The sequence below is a fragment of the Ambystoma mexicanum genome, chromosome 14 (genome assembly GCF_040938575.1).
Source record: "Ambystoma mexicanum isolate Mex_15411 chromosome 14, UKY_AmexF1_1, whole genome shotgun sequence".
NCBI lineage: Eukaryota > Metazoa > Chordata > Amphibia > Caudata > Ambystomatidae > Ambystoma > Ambystoma mexicanum.
The window spans coordinates 596,001,233-596,025,832 of NC_090940.1; the positions used below are offsets into that span (position 1 = coordinate 596,001,233).

General features: G+C 48.8%; 1 protein-coding gene across 1 annotated transcript in view; it reads right to left on the reverse strand.

The window, feature by feature from the left end:
- Positions 1–510: 510 nt before the first annotated feature.
- The window catches only part of EML5 (EMAP like 5), a 772,681-nt gene continuing 748,591 nt past the window's right edge, over positions 511–24,600 (reverse strand). Inside the window, exons 42-43 of the mRNA XM_069637955.1 lie at positions 19,367–19,467; positions 511–6,175 (exon numbers count right to left, since the gene is read on the reverse strand). Coding sequence (XP_069494056.1) covers positions 6,139–6,175; positions 19,367–19,467 — 138 coding nt within the window. The 3' untranslated portion in view covers positions 511–6,138. The remainder of the gene's footprint in view (positions 6,176–19,366; positions 19,468–24,600) is intronic.

Here is a 24,600-nt window from a genome sequence, read left to right on the forward strand (position 1 = left end):
ACGTCTCTGAGACTCTCCTGGATAGGGCCAACGCTATATAACATTATAAATAATACAGGACTTGCTTGCGCTGCCTGGCATTGAATTCTTTGGCCTCACCAATACCTGATTTGCCACTAATTTTAAATGTATGGCCACTTTCAAAACTTTGCTCTCAAATTACGCTGAGTTCATTGTAAATAACAGACTGAATAAGGAGGGTGATGGTGTCCTACCACCCAGATTGCTATGGTCTATGTTCTTTTGAAAGCTTAGCCCACAAATATCTCCAGGCCACCTGGTGACACCTCCATCTTCGCTACGGAACGGACTGACTTTATTGCAATCATCCAATCTGCTGCTAGCAATATATTGTGTGGTGGAGACTCCAACTGCCTGGTTGGACACTCCTAAGACACAGCCACTTGCCTTTTACAAGAATATCATGGTATGTCTTGAATCACATCAGTACACATACTTTATGTCAAATTATGCATCTTGCAAAAAGTCAAAAACATAGACAATCACATGTTGAGAAAAAAGATTGTTTACTTTAATTGAGTCAGTAGTTAGATTCCAGCACCATAGTATTCATTGTTATTGAAATCTTAATGTTATAGCCCCAAGAAGATTCAGTCTTGTCATTTCGGCGAGTTCTCCATTACTCTCTGCAGCAAAGCCGATTTCATGACCCCCACTGTTTGCTGGATTGAGCACCGATGAATCTTCCGATCACATGCACTCATGTTGGGATTACCGTTGCAGTCCAGTTACGTTTGTCCTTGTTGTGGGGTAGCTACTGTAGTTTCATGTTATTTTGTATTACGGCAAGGTCGGGTCCAGCACCAGAAAACATTGAGCTCACAAGCACATTTTCTTTTTGTTAGTCCATCTTTTTTACTTTGCAGGATTGCAGCCACATCACTGATTGAAAGATCTTCCATCAGGTTCTTTTTTCTCATGTGAAATATACTTGGAACATAAACAATAACAGCAGTCATGAAAAAATCCAACTCTTTTCAAAGATGTGGCTAAGATGCTCATTGCCTTGACCTGCTTGAAAGGTGTATGTGTGGTGATGAGCATGCAGGACGAGTAAAAACGAAGGTCAATTTTTCTAGGAAATTCTTGATCAAAGCTGTGCTTCAAAACTAGATTGATGGAATTTGAGTGCCAAGGTACAGAGGAAAGCAAGAGCAGACAAGGGCACCAATGATACATTTCCACCCAGTTGATCCAGAAAGGATCAAAATAACAAAATGCGCTACTCTCACTGCAGTTTTAATTCAACTTATCCAGGGTACACTGAATTTGGCAGTAGCTGTTTCCTTGTGACTTATTGAAGCAATTACCTTCAGAGGGATTCTGTTCATAGTTTGATGTCTTAGTTGCTTATTTCTTGAAATATTTAGATGATCGCTTTTCAGCTCTATCACAAGTTTGCGAAGCCTTTTGGCGGTTCCACTTTATCGATTCCTCTAAGCTGTTGTGTAAATAATTAAAGAAATAAGCAACTGAGTCAACAAAAACCTATTAACAAAATCCCTTCAAAGGTCAGAACACAACTGAATATTTAAATCCGGTTGTCTTAATGAAAATTACTGTTCAATTATTTACAACAAAATATTATCGACATTACAAAGTAATAAGCGTTAAAAAAGGGCTTACACAGGCCCAACATTTCTCAAAATTGGAACGTTATGTTGTAATTTGTTCTTGGAAGGAAGAGAAAACAAGAGATTAGAATACACCAATGAAGTGTGAACTAGTCAAAAAAAATACGACATATCAAATTGATTTTGTTTGGATAAATAAATGTATTTTAGTAGTGTTCCAATCACTTAGGTTATAGTAGCGTTTTCGTTTTTGTTGGTTCTGACAAGAAAATAATACATTCTAGGAGCGTTGTTGCCACTTAACAAATCCCAAGTGGTAGTGAGCTGTAGTAGCATAGTGCGATTATATTCAGAGCTGCATAAGTTGGGCACCAGCAAACGGACGCTTTCTCTTTTAAGCATCTCTTCCTGCATTTAATACGAATAAATAAAATATGTATTTTTATAATAAATTACTTCATTCAATCAAGGGATAGCACTATGAAGGAAACCCTGCCATGGTGCACTGAGGCACAGACCTACAATTTGTATTAAAGTAACAAAGCTGAAGGTGAGATGTAAGAAGGCCTGTATATATCTGGTAATCTTGGGAGCGTAGCCTAACTTTAAATGTATCCTTGTCTGTGTGTATTTATTCAATTGGCAAATGCCTGGAGAAAAATGAAGAGAAAATTGCAGCTCTCTAATGATTATAATATCATATCCGGTCATCTGTGGTTTTATCAACCACAGATTCTTAGACCATCTTTTGTATTTTTCTTGTTGGTTGTATGGGGGTTCCCCCATGAACCCCTAAAATGGATATATGTTAGTTGTATGACCAACAAGTGTTGAATAAAAGGTGGTCACAGTACTGTGGTTGATGAAACCACAGATGACCAGATATAATAATGAATAGACGGCTTCAAGTTTCTCTTCATTCAGGCTCTTTGGTTACAGTATTTGGCAAATTGAGATCACTGCTCACACCTTACTGTTTGCCAACCATTGCTGATGTAAAAGTAATAAGGTTTCATTAAGAGCATCAAGAAACTTGTGACCCGACCAGGAGAACCACTACTGGAAACAGTGTTTGGTCTGAGCTTACCACAGTGATTGGTACATCTAGTGCAATTAACCACACACCCCAACAATAAGCAGATGAATGAAGTATTTGGGTAAGCCCCAAACTGCAATGACAGACCTGTACTATCTGTCTCTCTCTTCGTATCTCGCTCTTTCTCTCTCTCTCTCTCATATATATGTTCTATACCTCCCTCTACATAATATATTTCATGCGCTTGAAAACATTCTTAGCTAACAAATGTAATATCCTTTCCTGCATGACATCGGTAAAATCACCTTCTTACCCTGGCTTCCATTCTGGCTACACTGTGGCCATATTTTGCCTACAGATGATACATGAATAGAAAAAGGACAGTGTTTTTGCACTTACATGGAAAATGCGGACTTAAAAAAAAAAAAAAACAGGTGAGTTGCATCTGCAATGGGCACACAGATCATACCATGTCCATAGACTTGAAGGTCTTGCCATCGTTCAAAGAAATATTTTAATCAGGGCATTGCGTTTATTCATATGTACAAACAATGGGTGTCCTATTGCTCACATGGGGGCCCTTTTCAGGTATGAATAGGCCAGCACATCCATGCACTTGTGCACTTGTCTCGGGAGGATAGCTCAGCGGCAAAGTGCTCCCCTTGGAAGCAAGACAACGCGGAGCAACACAGGTTAGATCCCCAGGTCCGCGCTTAGAAACCTCTGGGTATTAAGCACGTTATAATTAACCTATCATATCACAGACACGTGTAGCCAAAATAGGTGCCCATGAGGTTGTCCCCTGCATCTTTGAGGGCTGATTGAGCACTGGCACTTGTCAGAACTCCTGGTGAGCAGGTATACCACATCTCTTATTACTTATCAATGCTTTGTCCAAAGACTTGTGCTCACAAATGATTATTAATCCAACATTCATATTTATTCAGTTGCAAAACAATGTTCATAAATGCTGTTCCAGATTTTCAGTAGCCGAAAGTTCAATATTTCTAAATTTAATCAAGCAAACATGTTTCCTCAAGAGCTTTCTCAAGGCCAGTACAAATTTTGGATAGAATGATAAAATCCTCAATAGTGCAATTGGTTTATTTAAACTTTTTCAGGACTACTCACTTTCAGCTGTGTGAAGTTTTTTAAGAGTACACTGATAAGTCCTAAGGATTTGTACTATTGTTTTAAAATTACTAGGGCACGGTAGTTTGACCCCAAAGTAACACTATATTCAAGTGCACTCAGTGTTTTCAAAGGGGCAAGTTGGTGTGACTTGCTCCTGCAACCAATGTATTCCATAGATATGGTGAACATGTAGCCCAGGTACTGGTTAACATAATTAAAATGCCTAATGCAAAGTTTACTATTGCGTGTTCAATCAGTTGTTTTTAAGATAGAAACTGCTCACCAGTTGTAATATTCCACAGAAATAATGGGTTTCATGTAACCCATGTGATTTTAATGTTCCAGTTAAAGAACCAAGCAGGTCCCACTGATACATCAACCAATCCTGTTGGGTGGGAGGTCTCTTGTACAGTGTTTGTCATGGTGTATGTTATAGTTGGTGTGTCCACCAACATGAGTGCTTGCGCTCGTGTGTGCTTCCCATTGCCAAGTGGAATCTCCCTGCGCATTAAGCTTTCACGGTGTCTTCAGACCAGCCGGAGCCAACTGTTGGCGCTAACCAGTCCACTTCCATCAAAGCCTACAGTACTTGCCATTGTAGTAAGACACAGAAAGCACCAGTGATGCATTCAAACTGGTTTTTTGTCAATCCTGCAATCGTTGCAATTGACACCAAACCCAACATGAGGCGAAGGAATAGGCAATTGCATTCAAAGTGCAGGTACATCTCGATGTTGAAATAACAAGTGTTGTATAAAGGTCCTAGAATGTACAACTACCTGGAAATATGTGTTGTGCTACAGAGGATGTGTGAGGAGTAGTCTGTATCCTAAGCTCTTCTTGCTAGCACCTGTATGATTTCACTTTTGCACTTTGCGAAATGCTCTCCTCCTGTTTGGATTTATTCCACCTAAACACAGCATACCATTTCATAAAACGTGGGTGAAAAAGCAAATACTGCAAATGCTAAGTAGTTTTACATCACTTCTGCCCACTTTCAGGCCAGTTCATTGGATGGTAACTGTGCCAACAATGCATTTTGTACACAGTGTGAAGGCTTCATTGTTTTATTGTGTTTTAATACAAATATGGAACAGTAACTTTTTTTCCCTTCAAAAGTCATACAACTTTTATTGGACATTCCTTCTTCGAGAAATCACTCTCTGTAACCACTCGGTGTGTGGCCATCAGATTATAATACACTAGGTAAAATCCCATCAAAATGATTGCAATCGGGACACAGTGACTTGCTGGGCACAGGCAGATGGCTGGCACATTTTAAACAACTGTGCCTTGATGAACACACAAAGATATGCCAGTAATAATTGTGTTAGGGCAGTCCTTTGGCTACATAGTTGAGATCCTGGGAATGACAGCAGCGAAGGAAGAATTATCTACCTTATGCATAAGTTGGTCTTTTGAAGCTCTGGTTAACACACCACCCTTTTTCACCCATCTAAGGTCCTTTGCAATCCTTGCAGCTCAGGGAGTGCTGATTTGCTCTTCTAGGACATCGTTTATTGGACTGCAGAGGTTGGGCCACCATCAGCTCATTCAAATAATAAAAAGAAAAAGTAAACCTTGATATGGCAATTTTATAGCAGGTCACACATGGAGAACAAGGAGTTGTACTTGCATCTGTGGGAAAGGCACGGCACGGGCACAGCGAATTCCCCCTAGACGCAGCTTCTGCCAGTCTGCATTTGCTGTGTGCAAGACACTAATTTAAGGACCATGGAACTGGTTTGTGTAATGTCTTCCATGGACACGATTTGCAGTGCAAATCCCTCCAGGTCGGCAGTGTTGTGCATGTGATACGTGACTCCCCATCTCTCTGCGGCATCTTTGGAAATGCCGGCCTTCTTGCTGAGCTGCTTAAGAGGTGTTGCATCTCAAATTATTTACGAGTTATGTTGCAAAAAATGTTTTTGAGTGCTCTGGGTTGATCCTCAGTAGGATGTCGGGACATGCACCACAGCGGGCCTTTGTTCCTGTTTCAGGTTTAACAAGCGAGAGAACTAACCAACAGTCAAAGAAAAGTGAGACTAATGATGGGGATCAGTAGAACAAAAGTGCATGAGACCAAAAGCTTTGGACTGTACAATGAACTGTAAAGCCCATGCTCTTTTCTTGTACCCTAATATCAGCGCAAATCCACAATCATCCAACACTGGTGTTTGCTGACACAATGGTGGGCAGCCTATGCCTGAGCAACTGGTGACTTGCAGGTGTCCGGCCTTCACAGTGACCGTTCACTGCACCGTTCTGAGCCATGCTTGGGCGCCATTGGGACCGTCTCTTTCCAATGCTGGGCCCGACATGCCTGTCTTCACATGCACGCTTGCCTTTGGCTTTTAATTCCTTGCACCTCTTTCAGTGAGGCATATGCACACATTTCCAAACAAATAAACTGCAGGTTTAAAACAGAAAGAAAACAACAAATTAATGCAAAGATCAACTTTGAGTCCACATATAAAAACAAATGCTTTAATGCAACTAGAACACATTGCATGGCAACATTATGGCTTTTCTACACTCTGCCCTTACAAACATGTCCAAATAGAGCCGTACCTAGCATACACTGCAGGTATTTATTAAGCACAAACTGTTAATGAATTTCGCACACGGAGCACTTTTACAAGGTCATATTGGATTCAAGGTCCTGAAAAAGGGCCATGCAAGAAAATCATTTGCTGGTTTCGCTTAGAAAAAGACCTTCAGAGTATGTGTATGATTCCTCTCTTCCTTTCATCATCATACTGTCACACTCTTCACTGCAGAACATTGGGGTTGGCCAGCACTGTGATCACTCTCCCTGCCCGCACGCCCTCCCCACATAGTGCTTGAAGGGTCCAACGACTAGTTCTCATATCAAAGGAGAAGAACAGTCCAAATACATGAACATCAGAGTAACTTGTAACAAAAATGGTAGGCAAATAATGGCAAGGGATGACCTTGTAATAGCTGAACATAATGGTGAAAAGCTAGATACGCGGGCCTGGCTTCCCACCGTTCTGTCAATAAAGATGTAAAGTACCTAACTTTAAACTTGTCATGGACTACCAGAGGCATTCCCTTTATCCAATAGAACTTCAGGATATGATATTATTAGAGCCTTACTCATATGTCCCGTCCCCTTTCCTCCATCCTTGTGGGCGTCCCCAACGTGGGGATGGTACCAGAACATTTGGCGACGAAAAATTGAGCTTTCCCTTTAAATTTTGGAAAGGGTGTGGGAGCGCCCACCGAGGCCCCATTCTCCGGTGCCTCTCCTCAGTCCCTTTCTCCGCACGGACGGTGTTGGACCTGGCAGCCAGCGTGGAGACTTTTTTAGCTTTCTGCTTGCTCCCCGTTTGTTTTTTCAATTCTAAATTCCCATTTCACTTCCCTTCGTTGCCTCACCTCCCCCGGCGCATGTTGGCCGCAGGAGGATTCACAAACTGTGCCTCCAAGAGGGCCCTACCTCTTCTACCCCATGGGGTAAGGGATCGCCGAGTGCCATCTCCAAGAGTCTGTCCTCGGCTAGATCCAGAACAACTACTGGCACAGGTGCCAAAGGTGTCCAGCCTACTGGAGCTTGCTCCGAGGTTGTGAGGGCATTACAACTACTGGCCTTCCTGCTGGGGGCTCAGCGCCTACCAGAGGGATCTCTGAGGTCGCCGTCACTTCGGGTGCAAGACCCAAGCTGGCTCAGGGCCGCTGCAGCCTCCTGCCCAGAGTGTGGCACAAGATTTCAAAATGGCAGAGTGGCACGTGGTAGAGCCTGCCATGCAGGTGGCCATCTTGCATCCAGTTTAGGGCCCACAAGTGCTTTTGCCCATCGAATGGGCTTTGTAGGATAATCCCAGCCCCCCTTTCCTCTGGAAGTGGCAGCGGATCCTAAGGTGCAGGCTTTTGGTCCCCTCAGGGATACATCTACCCATCACAGCCGTACAGCTACACGCACCAGGCGCCTCAGTGCTTTGACCAGGAGTGGAGGCCCTCATCCACGGAAGGCCGGGTGCCGGCAGCTTGTGGGGACTGCTTCTTCAAGTGCTTCCTCTTCTTCATGCGTTCCACTCAGATGAAAGGGCTCCTGAAGGACATTGTGAAGGTCAGCCCACAGGTGGTGCCGACCCAGCCCCCTCCTCTGTGTACTCCTCCCTTTCCACCTGCACTCTCGGTTACGGTCCCTCCACCAGTTCATGCCTTACCAGTTCTGACCCCTCCACCTCCTCTTGTACCATCAATGATGCCTCCTCATCAACAGCTGTTGGACCAGTCTGCAAGTCTGGACTGGGGGGACTCCGACGGCATCTGTGTCACAGGGACCGGATTCCCCCCGGTCTATGAAAAAGGGAAGGGGGGGTGACGATGATGCCCAGGCAGGACGATGAGCCCTCTGCATCTGTTAAGGCCTTTCATGACTGCCTTCAGGGCCTGGTGGAGTTCTTGGGGGTCCTTCTTCCCACATGGAGCATGGTCGAGGACGGAAGCCCTTTGCATATCACTCTGCCCAAGTTCAGGGCAGTGGGCCTGGCCCTCAAAGCGTTTTTTCCCCTCATCAGGGGCAGGTCTGTTCTGGTCAGGACAGACAATTCTACTACAATGTTTTACCTTAACAAGCGGGTTGGCACCCGTTCTCCCCCCCTCCCACCACTACGTGGAGATGATTTTGATCTGGCAATGGACCCTGATGCAGTGAATTTGGATTTGTAGTCCCCTTCCTGGGGGACAGCAATGCAGAAGTGGATCAATTGAGTTGCTTAGGGTTCGGGGGTTCAACACCTACAAGTGGGATTTGCACGAGGACTCATTGTTGCCCCTGTTCCGGCGTTGGGGGTTCATGGACCTGGATTTCTCTGCATCTCCCCAGAATGCCAAGTGTCCCCAGTTTGCTTCATGGGCAGGTCGGGGGTCATTGGGAGACGCCTTCCAGATCGGATGGCATGGTTGCATGTGTTATGCGTGCCTGCCCACCCACCTGCGGCAACAAACCCTCTGCAAGTTACAGGCCTCCGTGGGTTGCAGCCTATTCCTGATTGCACCCAATGGCCTTCAAGACCCTGGCTTTCAGAGCTGCTGCAGTTGTGCTCCAGGGTCCCGTCCATATTATCACCAGCAGGGGCTTCCTGAGGCAGCAGGACGGGGCAGTGGAATATCCAAACCTGGCCAAACTGGGCCTGGTTCCTGATCTGCTGAGGCGTCCGCATGCTCAATTTTCAGATGACAATTGGGACATCATTCTGCAGGCTCTCATATAAGTATATACGTATAAGAGCAAATGGACTAGGTTCTGCCATTGGGCTCGTGACAAGGGTCTGGACCCTGTCACTTGTCCTCTGGATGACGTACTGGACTTTTCAGCACACCTGGCTTGCTCTGGAGTTTAGTTGGATACTTGCTGACTGTATTTGGCAGCCCTTGGGGCTTACAAGAATTCCCCCTGAGCCTGTGTTTTCGGGCAGCCAACCTGGTGGTTAAGGGCCACCTTAAGAGGTTGTCTAGGCGTTTTCCACAATTGCATAGGCTGCATACAGTGTGGGACGTTACTGTGGTTCTTGGAGCTTTGCAATGCAAGACTTTTGAGCCGATGGCCTCTGTGGACATCTGTTTGGTGACACTAAAGACTGTTGATTCATAGCTCTCACCTCTGAGCGCAGGGTTAGTGAGCTGCAGGCGTTGTCTTCATGCGAGCCCTTCACCATGTTTCACGATGAGTGTCATCTTGCCCAAGGTGGTCTCTCCGTTCCATCTGAATCAAGAGATGTGCCTGCCGGTGTTCTTCCCGAACCCACAGTCGGAGGCAGAGAGGGCCCTACATTCCTTGGACCTCAAGAGAGTTCTCAAGGGTGATCTCTCTCGGACGAAATCCTTCAGGCATTGTTTGTAACTTTTGGGGGCTCCTCCACATGCTCTCGGGCTTCCAAGACTTCCATTGACTGTTGGATGGTTCAGGCCATTTTGGAGGCGTACACGGCCATGGGCAAACCTGGTCCTGAGGGGATTCATGCCCATGCGGTCTGAGCTAAGGCATGCTTCTTGGGATGTCATCAGCAAGGCGGCTACTTGGGCCGCTCCGTCGGCCTTATGTAAGCACTACTCGCTGGACACAAGCTGCAGGCGCAATGCAGAGTTTGGTCAGGCGGTTCAGAAGAACCTTTTCGCTTCATCCTAGATATGAGGCAGGTTGTCACAGCTCCACCCTATGTTCTTGTTCAGTGGAATCACCCACAATGATGGAAGAAAGGAGACTGGATGTATGAGTAATTAAAGTTACTCACTGTAATGACTAGAGTATCACGGTCTATAGTCCCCCTTCCTCCATATGTCCCACCTGCCTTCCCCCGCAAGTATGCCAATGGCTTATAGTTAATAAGTGTAGCCAGGTGTCATGATGCCTACCCCCGGGGACCCAGACTAAGTCCAGCAACCCCAGAAGCAGGCATCAAGTTACCCCAAGCAAGCCCAACAACCACCGCTAGGGGCTATTTGGGTGCAGTCCTGGCGCCTATGGCGCCAGGCTCATATGGAGAGTCAGTCCTGGAGCCTATGGCGCCAGGACTGCACCCAAATAGCCCCTAGCAGTGGTTGTTGGGCTTGCATGGGGTAACTTGATGCCTGCTCCTTTGATCCTTACCTGAATTCCCGATCCATCGTGCCTTCGAGCTGGAAGAAAGAAGTTATTTTATGCGCTTCGCCTCGCCTGCTGCAGCGCCGTGCTGAACTCACCTTCGCCGCATCTTCACATTTCACCGCATCCTCCTGCATGTTCCCGCCGCACTCCGGCACCTAAGGAGAAGACAAGAACAGCAAGGTGAGCCAAGGGAATACACAGAGGAATACCCCCCATAGGCTTACCTGATTTTACCACCGGGGGTACTATTCTTCTTCACGGGTCGGCGCAGCTTCCACTGCATCCTAGCCGAACCCCGGCCCCTAAGGGGAAACAAAAGGGACAGCAAGGTGAAACAAGGGACTAACAAGGGGAAGCCTCCTCACCACAAAAGACTTACCTGATTTTACTGCCGGAGGCATTATTCCCCGAGACTTCATACTTTCTCTCCGCTCCTAAATAAGGGAGAAAGCAACAGGTTACATATGGACTTTATTTTTTCGAGCTGTGTTAGATAATACAAATCCTTACCAGAACATTACCGGTTGCCACGAGGAACTCTTCAGTAGGGTCAGGCTGCAACCTGCAAGGAATCGGACAAGAGTGAAAGTTAGGCATTTCAACTCTTACGAACTACATACTTACGGCGTCTTGCCGGAAATATCGGAGTCAATATTGTCCTGGAACTCACCAATTCCTTTGAGCCAGTGAAGCAACTGGTTATCTACGCGCCACTGCGCTCAATGCAGGATGGAGAGCTCATCTTTTCAAATCATCAGGTGAGACTATAAGAGGGGACATCCAAGGTGATCAGTGGGGAAAACAGCGGGGTGGGGGGATTTACGCTCAACTCCACGGGTGGTTAATTCCCTTTCTCCATTTGCAGAAGAATATTCCTACGGGCCAAGCAAACGAAGCTAGGTGGGCCAGTCCAGTCCATCATCTCGGCCCTACGCGTCACATTGGTGGAGGCCGCAGCAGTCCAGTCCAAATCGATGCCTCTGTGGGAGCCAGGTGAGCGTAGCGGAACGTGAAGCCTACCTACAAATTCCCACCCGGGCGTTATGGATACCTCAGAGACTGACCAATTGGCCCAATTACTAGGGGAACTGAGGGCCGAAGTGCATTCCGCCCGTCAAGAAACCAATGCCCTTAGGAGGGAACTGATTTTGTCAAAGAAGCAAACTGATGACCTTGCTAGGCAACTATTGCAAAGCCAGGCTGGACAAGCACCCCTACCTGGTTCCGGGGGAAATCCAGCTCCTGTGTTATCGAGTAACCCTGTGCAAATAAACCTACCTGGAAATATTCCATTAGCTCCACCAGAACGCTTTGCTGGAGATCCCAAAAGGTTCGCCGTGTTTATGAACCAATGCCGCTTGCACTTTTTATGCAGACCTGGAGCCTTCCCAAACGATCAAGCCAAGGTAGCCTTTGTATTGTCATATCTCAGCGGCAGCGCAGCTGATTGGTCAATTCCACTAGTTACTCAGGATGACCCAATTCTTCGGGATTTTCAGGGCTTTCAAATGAGCATGGAAAGACTATTTGCCCGGCACTCCCAAGGACAGGCCCTGGATAACGAACTTTTGTCCCTACGACAGGGTAACCAGGACCTTCTATCTTACATCGCAACCTTTAATAGGTTGATAGTGGAAACTGGATGGCATTAGGTAAAACGAATCACGTTATTTCGAGGGCTTCGAGGAGAACTCAAGGATGTCTTGGCTCAAGTCGTGAACCCACCTCAGACTGTGCTGAATATATAGACTTAGTGGTCCAGTTAGATCAGACTTCAGAACAGAAAGGCTGATCGAGCCAAGTTTGAGAACAGGGTGTTGGCATTTCATCATACCAATGGTCCTCGTAGATCCAGGACAGCCATCGCGTATGCACGCAGTAAGGGCATACATTGATAGCGGGGCCATAGGAAACTATGTGGACTATGAATTGGCTTCCAGGATGAATCTGCCTCTCTGCCGAAAAACCACCTCAGATGTCATCACCACAGTTGATGGAACTGAAATTGACTCTGGGCCTGTAACTCATTCACCGCAGAGATTACATTATTGGGTCCGGAAGGGCATCGAGAGTCTATTGTGTTTGATCTAATCAAGGCCCCACAGTTCCAAATAATACTGGGGATACCTTGGTTGGAAACACATAATCCTTGTATTGATTGGCGAGAGAAGAGAATAACCTTCCCGGATTGTGCGCAAACCTGTTACCCAAAGAAAATTCTGAGCGTAGGCCTGGCCACAGTAACCACAGCAGTCGTGCAACTACCTCCTGAATACCAAGAATTCCAGGATGTCTTCCAAAAAGAACAGGCAAACACCTTACCTCCTCACAGATCGTTCGATTGCCAAATCAATCTCATACCCGGTGCACAACCCCCTTGTAGCAGGATCTATGCCCTTACGGAACCTGAGAACCTTCACCTACGACAATACTTAGACCAGTACCTTGCCAATGGCTTTATTCGCCCATCTAATTCCCCTGCATCTTCAGCTTTGTTCTTCGTGCCCAAAAAGGAAGGTTACCTCAGAACATGCATAGACTACCGCGCATTGAACCAGATAACTGTTAAGAACCGATACCCATTGCCTCTGATCCCTGAACTACTAGACCAAGTGAAGGACGCTTGCATATACACTAAATTAGATCTCCGGGGGGCATACCATCTGGTACGTGTAAAAGAGGGCGACGAATGGAAGACTGCTTTCCGCACTAAGTATGGGTTATTCGAATACCAGGTGATGCCTTTCGGGTTGTGCAATGCACCTGCAGCCTTCCAATACTTCATGAACGATGTTTGTGTTGTCGTATATATATCGATGATATTCTAGTATACTCCTCGTCAGAATCCGACCATGTGAAGCACGTCCGAGCAGTCCTTGAGAAAGCACAAACTATATGCAAAACTGGAAAAATGCGTTTTTCATGCCACAGAAGTTGAATTCCTTGGGTTTATCCTGACCCCAAAGGGAGCCCGAATGGACTCACTGTAACGCTCACCTGATTCCCGTAGAGGCGCCGGTCTTGACTGGGCGTATACCGTATCTTCAAAGGTGATGTGTAACACACAGCTGGCTCTTTGGGCTGGACCTCTGTGCACTGTATGTCTGGCTCGAAGGGTAAGATGTCTGCAGATAGAAAATGTGGGATTCATGAACTGGGTTATTGAATGTCTCTCTCTTCTTCCCTTTCTCTTCTCCTGTAGAACCCCAAAGGTTAACGCTCTCACCTTAGGTAAGTGAACGCCGTGCTCTCCATCTGCCTCGAGGCAGGGTGCTGTAACCAGTTTCTTCACTGGATAAGGGGAGCAGGCCTCTTGACTTCAGAGGACTGCTGTCCATCGTTTACTGCACGAACGGTAAGTTTCGAGTACTTCTAATGTCTTTAAAGTCTTTAGTAATGATGTCTCTTGTTTTGCAGGGTTCCGGCGATGGCGGATGGCGGGCTGAAGTGAGTTGAAGATGGAGCCCGTGTGATGAATAGAAGCGCCTGGAAGCACGTAAGTAAGCGCTTGTTGCCTTACGATGCGCTCTAACTGTCTTTTTATTTTGCAGGTACAAGTTCGGGGCGGCTGCAGGGTGCCGGAATACCCACTGGCTTAGATGTGGAAAGGAGTAATGGCACTTGAGTATTAAAGTTCCCCAATGTCTTTAAACGCACCTTGTTTTGTCTTTCAGATGCGGGATGCAGCGCCGAAGGCCTCCGGAGCGTGCGAAGAGTTGGTAAGCTTTTGTCTTTCAGATGCCGGAATGCAGTGTGAAGACCTCCGGAGCGCACGAAGAGTAGGTAAGCCTTTGTCTTTCAGATGCCGGAATGCAGCGCGAGGCGTTGGTGACAGCCGATGGACCAGGTAAGTGAAGAGCTGTCACTGAAGACCGTAATGCTAACCTGTTCTTTCTTGTTTTTATAGGTGTTGCTGAAGACTGGATTCAGAATGGTAAGCCTTTTTCCTTAGGCCCAGGATCAGATGCAGAAGACACGATGAGCGTTCTGCTGCTGAGGATGCAGAATAACGCAAAGCAAGATTCATCCATCGGGTGTGGTTTAAATAGCCTCCTGTAGTGCTTAGGTGTCTCCTTCCACAGCCACGCCTAAGAAAAGAGTTCCTGCTTTCCAGAAGAGTTCCAGTGTTCTGAATCTAGGGAGTGGCTCCTGCCCCACCCAACAGGAAAAGTAGTTCCAAACAGAAGAGGATCAGAGACTCAATTGGCAGGCAAGTAAGCAGCATGGTCTGCTGCAGGTAAGTCCACCCAAGCATTATGAGCCCGGCGCTTCCAGTGCTGGGACTGGGCATATTTATGAGCCTGGTGCCACTGGCGCCAGGACTGGGTCCAAAAGGTCCCAATTGGGACTGGTTGGCACTCGGAACCTGGGTTATGGATCTGCTTCCAAGGGAGTTGGGAAAACCCTGACCTTTTGGAAGCAGAGATCATGACACTCACGAAAGGTGGACGCGATCCTTAAGTGGCCATCACCAAGTTCAGTTAAAGGAGTACAAAGTATGCTCGGCTTTACCAATTTCTACCTCAGATTGATCCCGGATTTTTCACATGTTGTACATCCCATCACAGCACTCTTGCGAAAAAATGAACGCTTTATGTGGACTGAAGAAGCTGAAAATGCTTTCCAAGAGCTGAAAGCAAAATTCACGTCTGCACCTATATTAAAGCACCCGCACCCTGAACTTCCATACATGGTGGAAACTGATGCATCCAGTCTAGCCATGGGAGCTGTCCTGTCTCAAAAGGACCCTGAAACTGGCCAGATTCACCCAGTAGCATTTTGGTCCAGAAAGTTCTCGGCACCTGAGTTAAACTATACGGTTACCGATAAGGAGTTATTAGCCATTAAATCCGCCTTCAAGGCTTGATGGCACTATCTTCTCGGTGCCAGGCATACCATTACTGTGATCACCGATCACCGGAACTTACAGTATTAAAAGACAGCCAAGGCCCAATCGTCACGTCAACTCCGATGGGCATTGTTCTTTGCCGAGTTAGATTTCGTGATAACCTATCGACCAAGTTGTAAGAATGGTAAAGCAGACGCCTTATCCCGAATAGGGATGGGAGAGGCAGAAGTGAACCCTGAACCAGTACCTATAATTCCCGAACAAAGGATTCTTGGCATGACTACTCTACAGACTCTAGAGGACATTCAGGTAAAGATCCAGCAACTCTTTAATTCTACAGCCTTGCAGGACTGGGTGAAGAAAGGCCCGGACTACTCTGTCACCAATGATCTGCCTTATTACCAAGGACGGCTATTTCTGCCACACAAGGAACTACAAGAGCTAGTCATTTCCCGTTATCATGATACCCTAATGGAGGGGCACCCAGGTATTGCAAAAACTGAAGCTAAAATTAAAAGACAATTCTGGTGGCCCACCTGGCGAAAGGATATTAAATCATTTGTGATGTGGCATTTGCGCCCAAAACAAAAGTCAAAAGAAAAAACCAGCTGGACTCTTACAACCTTTAGACATTCCCCCTACATCATGGCACACCTTATCATTAGACTTTATTACTGATCTACCCCCATGCAATGGATTTAACACCATTCTAGTTATTGTGGATCTTTTTTCCAAGATGGCCCACTTTATTCCTTTAAAGGGATTACCTTCTGCTTCAATCCTGGCCAAGGAGTTCCTCAAAAACATTCTACGGGCCAAGCAAACGAAGCTAGGTGGGCCAGTCCAGTCCGTCATCTCGGCCCTACGCGTCACATTGGTGGAGGCCACAGCAGTCCAGTCCAGATTGACGCCTCTGTGGGAGCCAGCTGAGCGTTACACCAGGTATCTAAGCGTCAGATGTGTTTAAAGGGGACTGAGGTGAAGCGCAGGAGGGTGGGGCCTTGGCGGGGTGTTCCCACGCCCCCGCACGCTAAATTTAAAGGAGAAGCTACATTTTGTGCTGTGAAAGATTCCGGTACCGTCCCCATGTTAGGGACGCCCACAAGGATGGAGGAAAGGGGACTATGGACTACGAGTACACCAGTCACTACGGTGAGTAACTTCAATTTGTACTCCAAGAGACCTGGCTCGACACTCATGTTCACATTGATGGTTATAGCACTGTTAGCAGACATGCCAAGAAGGGTAGACCAAGGGGAAGCCTCAAGAAGGGGATTCAGAAATAATTTGAATTAATAGAATTGCCATTAATTAAAAAAGTGTCCATATATGATGACCCCCAATGAGACCGAAATATGTTTGGGGTTGCTTGTGGTCTCATGCAGAAGGGATGTGACCAAACAATAAGGGCTGGACTGTCCCTTTTGGGGTGGGACTAAGCCTGATATGCATATGGTCTTTCCCCTTTCTGTAATGACTTGGCAGATGAAGAACAATGGTCTGGAGGGTTGCCCAGATCAATGCCAGAGGTCCAGATTAATTCTAATCCTTCAGCCTTCACCTTCAGTGTTCTGCGCATATATGCTGGCAGCGCTGGCATCCAACTGCAAAGCAGCAGGTTCAAACTTTATTATTGCACTCATCTATCTAATCCTTCAGCCATCACCTTCAGTGTTCTGCGCATATATGCTGGCAGCGCTGGCATCCAACTGCAAAGCAGCAGGTTCAAAGTTTATTATTGCACTCATCTATCTAATCCTTCAGCCATCACCTTCAGTGTTCTGCGCATATATGCTGGCAGCGCTGGCATCCAACTGCAAAGCAGCAGGTTCAAACTTTATTATTGCACTCATCTATCTAATCCTTCAGCCATCACCTTCAGTGTTCTGCGCATATATGCTGGCAGCGCTGGCATCCAACTGCAAAGCAGCAGGTTCAAACTTTATTATTGCACTCATCTATCTAATCCTTCAGCCTTCACCTTCAGTGTTCTGCGCATATATGCTGGCAGCGCTGGCATCCAACTGCAAAGCAGCAGGTTCAAACTTTATTGCACTCATCTATTTAAGATCCTCCTGGAGCAAGCAATGTGGCTATTATTGGAATTGAGTTCATGAACTAATAACTAGTCTTGGCCCCAATAATAGACAATTGCCGATCATTATTGGTGGTGATTAGAATGCCAACTGTTCTAGTTGTGGAATTGTGTGTGCGCCATGCAATAAATCTAAACAGCACTACCAGGCAGACTGATGAAAGGTTTGGAGAAAAAAGTGACTGGTGCCAGGTGGGCTGAATAGAAGTTGACACATTATTTTAATTGCTGAGATATTACACGTTTTAGTCATAGTGCAAATGTTTACACCTGGAGGAGTGGGAAGAAGGCTAGTAAAATAGATTACATGTATGTGAACCATGTCTAAGTATTAAATTAAATTGTGGAAAAAACATTGTTCTACTCATTGTCACTAGCACAACTTGCTATCAACCTTGGAGTAATAAAATAACATGGAGTGAGAATAACAGTACAAATATTAACCATGCAATATTGGAATAAATATAGAATATATATTCTGGTTCTCTTTCTCAATGGCTACACAGATGACTCAGAAAACCCAAATTCATCACTGAGTACCTGTAAGCAAAATTCTAACACATTTTATCATGCATGAAAGAGCTGATACAAAGCTATTTGAACCGTCACGTTTTGCTGTGTTATGTTAAAAATCTTTTATACTGCGCCTGTCAGCATTGTACTGGTCCTACAGGGCAGAGCCATGTTCAAATTGTGGCCCCACACAGGCTGAAAAAGACTGTGGACTATGGTGGGAATGGGGGGAGAGACTGAGAAGATAAAAGCAGGAGTGGGATAGAAATGAGACAGATAAACAACTTGTGGTAATAGGGGTGCATGTTTAATCCTAGTGGATCAAGCAAAACATTATTGTAAAGAAAGGGAGTGAAACCTAGCCAGCGAAACTGAATAATTTTCCATGATGGCAGTTTCCAGAACAGTAATTTTTTTGGGTACAAGAATTGGTTGTGCGGTGAGCTTGAGTTGTTCTCAAGTGTTCCTTTGAAGTGTGCAGTCTTCTTCAGCGGAACGTTTATAAATGGTTCTGCCACACAGTCTGCCATCCAGTGGTTGTTCTGGGGTATGACACTTAGTTTACTTGAGGTTTTGTACTAGGCGACGTAATTGGTGGATTCGGACAGGGATCCGTTCATGAAGTGTATGTAGTTCCTACAGTGCTCATGAAAGTAAACATCATCTCTGTATTTTTCCCAATTATATGTGTGAAACTTTCTACTGAGAACCAACGCCGCCACATAACCTGGGATGGTGCCCCCTCCGGAGAGTCTACAAGCACGTGTTAGCCCACTGTGCCTTAACAGACCATTTTTATAATGGTCTGGACCCCCTCCTTCGATGATAGCGCAGTGCTGAAGTGCTCAATGTCCCTGGGTAAACCTGCCACAGGGCATGTCCTCCAGTTAACATTTTACTTCTAGAGCATAGTTTAATTACTGCGCATTCATTTCATGATAGCACGTTCATACCCGGGAAAGGGCGTTCAGCCAATCAGGTTGCCTGAACAGCGGGCGAGAATACACAGAGTACCGCCCACTGTTTCCAGCCACCGGAAGCCCTTCCCCGGATGACACCATTTTGATTGTGTGGAGGCTCTCCCTTTTGCCTCCCCACGTCCCACCGTCCCTCCTATCCCAAAAAACATAAAATACCCCCACTTGCCTGCTGGACTGGAGCTTTGTGCTCTGGTCCAGGCGCTCCTCCCTCCGGCATAGTAATAAAAAAGGGACTTTGGATGCGGCCATCTTTTTTTTTTTGTCCTTTATTTCCAGCAAGATGGGCTCTTGCAATAAACGCAGAGCTCATCTCCCGAAGGAAAAAAAAATGAAACTATTCCGAATGACTATCAGCCCTGCATTGGGGAGGCAGAAATGGACGTTAACGGCCCACAGCCCTCACCAAGGCTCAGGCTGGCGGGCCGTTACCGGCCATGTCCGCCCCCCGATGAGGGGGTGATTGCCATAGTAAAAATTGATTGCCACAACAAACAGACTGGTCACATGTTTTTTCACAGACTGTGTTTAGGAGCTTTTGAAAGGCATACCTGCAGTCATCACCTCCAGCACTCACGACGTAGCGATCCCCACTGGTAAATCTGATATTGGTCAGGTGGGCTGAGTGTCCTAAAAACCTCTTATGTTTTGCCTGCATGTGGACAAACAAAAGAAGCACTGAGTAGATGCATAAACAGATAAAATATAAATATGGGGCAAAATTAAACACTTTAAGGAGGAATGCAAACGTTCTATTTCTTAACCATGTGAAAACAATTCAAAATTGGCCTATTAACAACATTTCTGGGCCCATCCTAGGACAAGCAACGGCAACTCTTGTTTAACCTTAAGACGGCCGTAATATATAAAACCTTATAAGGAACAAGTTACTTACCTGTAACTGTTGTTCTCCAGCATGGGTCTGGCATGGATTCACATGCTCATGAATATTCCCCGTCGTCAGGCTGGGAATCCTCGGTAAAGAAAAAACCAGTATCAGTTTCGTTTCTGATCTGTCTTTCGTAGTAATAACCAATCACTGGTCTCTGCGTCATACTGACCACAGCCAATGACTGCCCTCTACCTAAGCACCGCCTCTGGCAGCCATCTTCAGATTTGGAAGCACGTGAAGTGGCAGTATGACCAAGTGAAGAGCCGCAGAGGGGTAGGCGGGAGGGTTCGCATGTGAATCCATGCCAGACCCATGCTGGAGAACAACAGTTACAGGTAAGTAACTTGTTCCTTCTCCAGCATGGGGTCTGGCATGGATTCACATGCTCATGAATAAAGAATACATAGCAGTACACACATGCACAACCACGGGAGGTGGCAAAGGCTCAACATTAAGCATCACATAAACTCAACATTAAGCATCTTACCTCCTCACCAGGCTCACCTCAGGCGAACAGGTTGCGCAGCACTGCTTGGCCGACCCTGGACTCCTCCCTGGAATCCCGGTCGACGCAGTAGAATTTCGTGAAGGTGTGCGTCGACCTCCACGTAGCAGCCCTGCATATGTCCAGCAGGGGCACACCAGATAGGAACGCCGTGGTAGCTGCGATCGCTCTGGTGGAATGGGCTCTCGGACGGCCAGGCAGCGGTCGGTTTGCCAACCGATGACAGTACATGATACAGCCGGAGAGCCATCTGGAAATGGAAGCCTTCGAGAGAGCCTTCCCCTGATTGACAGGTCCAAAGTTCACAAAGAGTTGTGACGTCTTCCGAAAACACTTCGTTCGGTCTACGTAGAACTTCAGCGCTCTAGCCACATCCAGCGAGTGCAAAGTCCTCTCAGCCGGCGACGAAGGCGACAGGAAGAACACAGGCAACACCAAGGGTTCGTTGAGATGGAAGTCCGACGGCACCTTGGGCATGAAGGAGGGGTGCGTCCTGAGCACTACCCTCGTGTCGTGGAAAGTCAAGTACGGGGCCTTGCAGGAAAGGGCCTGGATCTCTCCCACTCGTCGTGCGGAGGTGATGGCCACAAGAAAAGCTGTTTTCCACGATAGAAACTTCAACGGGGCCGAGTGCAGAGGGTCGAACGGAGGTCCCATGAGCTTGGTCAGCACCACGTTGAGCTCCCACGCCGGGGCCGGAGCCTTCACCGGCGGGAACGATCTGAACAGTCCCTTCATGAACTCTTTCACCAGACGATGAGACCACAAGGACGTCCGCCCCGTGGTTCTGGTGTATCGGGAGATCGCAGCAAGATGAATCTTGATGGACGCGTGTGCCAGACCAGCTTTGGCCAGCGTCAGCAGGTACGGCAGTACTTGGGGAGCCGTAATCCGTAGAGGGTTAATCTTCTGTGCGTGGCACCAGACAGAGAACCTCTTCCATTTGTGTCCGTAGCATTTAAGAGTCGAGGACGCCCTGGCCTTTGCAAGAACCTCTCTGCAATCGGCCGGTATGTCGTATCCTCCAAACTCTAGCGCTGCAGGAGCCAGGCCTGCAAGTTCAGCGACTTCGGGTCGTGGTGGAGGATGGCGCCTCCTTCCCTGGAGAGTAGATCCGCGTCCGCCGGCAGCTTGATCGGCGGGGACGCTGACAAGTCCGGAAGGTCCGGGAACCATATCTGCCTCGGCCACGCAGGTGCGACGAGGATCATCCTGCACCGTGACCTCTTGAGCTGGTTGACGAGCCGGATTAGCAGAGGCAAGGGAGGAAACGCGTAGAGGAACAGGCCCTCCCAGGGGAACGAGAAAGCATCGCCCATGCTCCTCGTCTGGGGAAACCTGCTGGCGAACCTCCGGCACTTGGTGTTCGTTGCCGTCGCGAACAGGTCGATCTGGGGTGTGCCCCACCGTCGGAAGAGGCGATCCACCAGATCCTGCCGTAGTTCCCACTCGTGGCACGAGCGCAGCTCCCTGCTGAGTGAGTCGGCGATGGTGTTTATTATCCCTGCCAGATGAAACGGTACCAGAAAAATCCCTTGGGCGACGGCCCAATGCCACAGGTCCTGCGCCTCCTTGGACAGCGCTGGGGACCTGGTTCCGCCCTGTTTCCTGATGTAAAACATGGTGGTGGTGTTGTCGGTGAAGATCCTCACCACCTTGCCCTTGAGGGACGGAAGGAAGGACCTGAGGGCCCAAAACACTGCACGTAGCTCCAGGACGTTGATATGCAGGGACTTCTCCGTCGGGAGCCAGAGTCCCCTTGCGTGCAGATTTTCAGTGTGCGCTCCCCACCCTTCCAGGGAGGCATCCGTGGTCACAGTCTCCTGGTGGGCTGGGGTCTGGAAGTCCATGCCCGCCGTCAGATGCGCGCGGGTGCCCCACCACCGTATCGCTCGTCGGAAACTCTCGTCGAGCTTGATCCTTTCCTCGAAGCTGCCCGTCGTCTGGATCCAGCGCGCATCCAGGAATTCTTGCAACGGGCGCATCCGGAGCCTGCACATGGGAATGAGGTAGATGCAGGAAGACATCATCCCGAGGAGGGACTTGATGGACCTCACCTTGGCCGCGTCGGCCACCAACATCCGTTGCACCTTGCCCAAGATGGTCCTGGTCCTCTCCTCCGACGGGGAGGCCAGAAGGGACACTGTGTCGAGCCTCGCTCCCAGAAACAGTGCGACTTGCGCGGGCACCAGGTGGGATTTGGCGTAGTTCACGGAGAATCCCAGGTCCGTGAGGAGTTGGACGGTCCTTGCCGTGTGGACCACGGCGAGCTCCCTCGTCTTGGCGCGGATGAGCCAGTCGTCCAGGTAGGGGTAGACGTGAATCCCCGCGCGGCGCAGCTGCGCCGCCACCGGTGCGAGGCACTTGGTGAATACCCTGGGTGCCGACCGTAGTCCGAAGGGGAGGGCTTTGAACTGGTAATGACGCCCTTGGACCACGAATCTGAGGAATTTTCGGTGCCCCTTTAGGATGGGAATGTGGAAGTAGGCATCCTCCAAATCCAACGACGATAGGAAGTCTCCTTCCTCCAGCTGACCCAGGACGTGCTGGAGGGTGACCATCCGGAACTTCTGCGCCTTGATGAACTTGTTCAGACGTCGCAGGTCTAGGATGGGGCGCCATCCTCCCGTCTTCTTCTTCACGAGGAAGCATCGCGAGTAGACTCCGGAGCCCCGAAGCCTCTTTGGGACGAGTTCAATGGCGCCCTTTCTGAGCATCGCCTTTACCTCCAGGAGAAGTTGAGGGACGTGAAGTTCTTTCCTGGCCACGGGGGGGACGCGCGGGCACCTTCTTTGAAACTCGAGCGCGTGGCCCCGGGCCAGGGCGTCCAGCACCCAACGGTCGGTGGAGATGGACTCCCACACGCTGACGAAGCCCGCCAGCCGGCCTCCCACCGGGGTGCTTCGGTGGGGGCCCGACCCCACGGCCGGTTCAATCCTGCTTGGACGCGGCCTTGCCGCCTTGACCTCCTTGGCGACGACGGCGGGGTCCGCTAGACTTGCCTCGTCCTCTGTAGGCCTCTTGCGACGACGAGCGGGCCGCTTGACGGTAGGAAGCGAAACCGCCGCCGGAACCTTTGGAGGCGCCCTTGCCTCCGCCGCTCCGAAAGGGCGTTCGTCGTTGCTGCAGGACTCCAAGGGCCCTGGCCGTCTCAGTATCCGCCTTGATGGCCTGAAGGGAATCGTCCACTGTCTTCCCAAACAGGTTGTTCCCGTCGAAGGGCATGTCCAGGACTCTGGTCTGGACGTCCTGCCGAAAGTCTGTAGCTTTGAGCCATCCACGACGTCGAAGGCAAACGCCGTTGCCCAGCTGGCGGAACCCAGTGTCGGCGATGTCCGTCGCCACGGTGATGGCGTGGTCCGACGCCACCTCACCTTCCTGCAGGATCTCAAGGGCCTCCGCCCTCTTGTCGTCCGGCAGAAAATCCAGCAGGGGAGCTATCTTGTACCAGAGCTCCCTGTCGTAGCGGGCCACGATAGCCAAGGCGTTGGCCGCTTTAATCGTCGTCGCTGCCGACGAGATGACTCTACGTCCCATAGCATCCAATTTCTTTCCCTCGCCGTCCGGCGGGGAAGTTGATGTGGAGGCCGCACCCCCCCCCCGCTTTCTTCCTGGCTGCCGCGGAGACGACGGAGTCCGGGGTAGGCTGCGCCCGGAGGCATAGGGGGGCCGTGTCCGGGACCCGGTACTTTTTCTCGTACCGGTCTCTTCTAGCTGGCGTCGTGGAAGGGTTCTTGAGGAGGGAAAGGCCCTCATCCCAAATGTCGTCCAACAGAGGCACTGCGAGGACCGTCTTCCTCTTGGCCTCGCGCCGCTGATAAAGGAAGCCTTCCTTTTTCTTCTCCTCAGGGCAGAGTTGGAAAAGCTCGGAAGCCCTGGAGATCATGGAGTGGAAAGATCCGATCTCGTCGGGCGGAGAAGCCCTGGTGGGAGGCGACGACGGAAAATCCTCGTCGTATGCCTCGTCGTCCGTACCCGTCGCTGCCGTGTCAGTCCCCGTATCATCCCCTCGGGTGGACGGGGAGGAGGGCTGGACGGGGCGCGACGGTTGAAAAGGAGGTGGTGGATGGATCCTTCTTTTCTTGGTGGGGGGAACACCAGAAGGTCCCGGTTCTGGATCCCCCGACGGGAGAGGTTCCTCCGTCGGTAACGGTAGCCTCGTCCTTATCTCGGAGCATAAGGACTGTATGGCCAACAAAATGGCCGCCGAGTTGTCTTGCGGCGCTGGCAGAGGGGAATCCGACGGGCGAGCAGGGGCCCCGTCGGTATCCTCGACGATGTCGTCGTCGTCACCTGCGTCGGGGTCCATTCCGACGGGCTGGCCTTCTTCCACGCCTAGGCCGTGGCTTAAGACCTCGATCAGCTCCTCTTCTGAGGTTGAGGCCGAA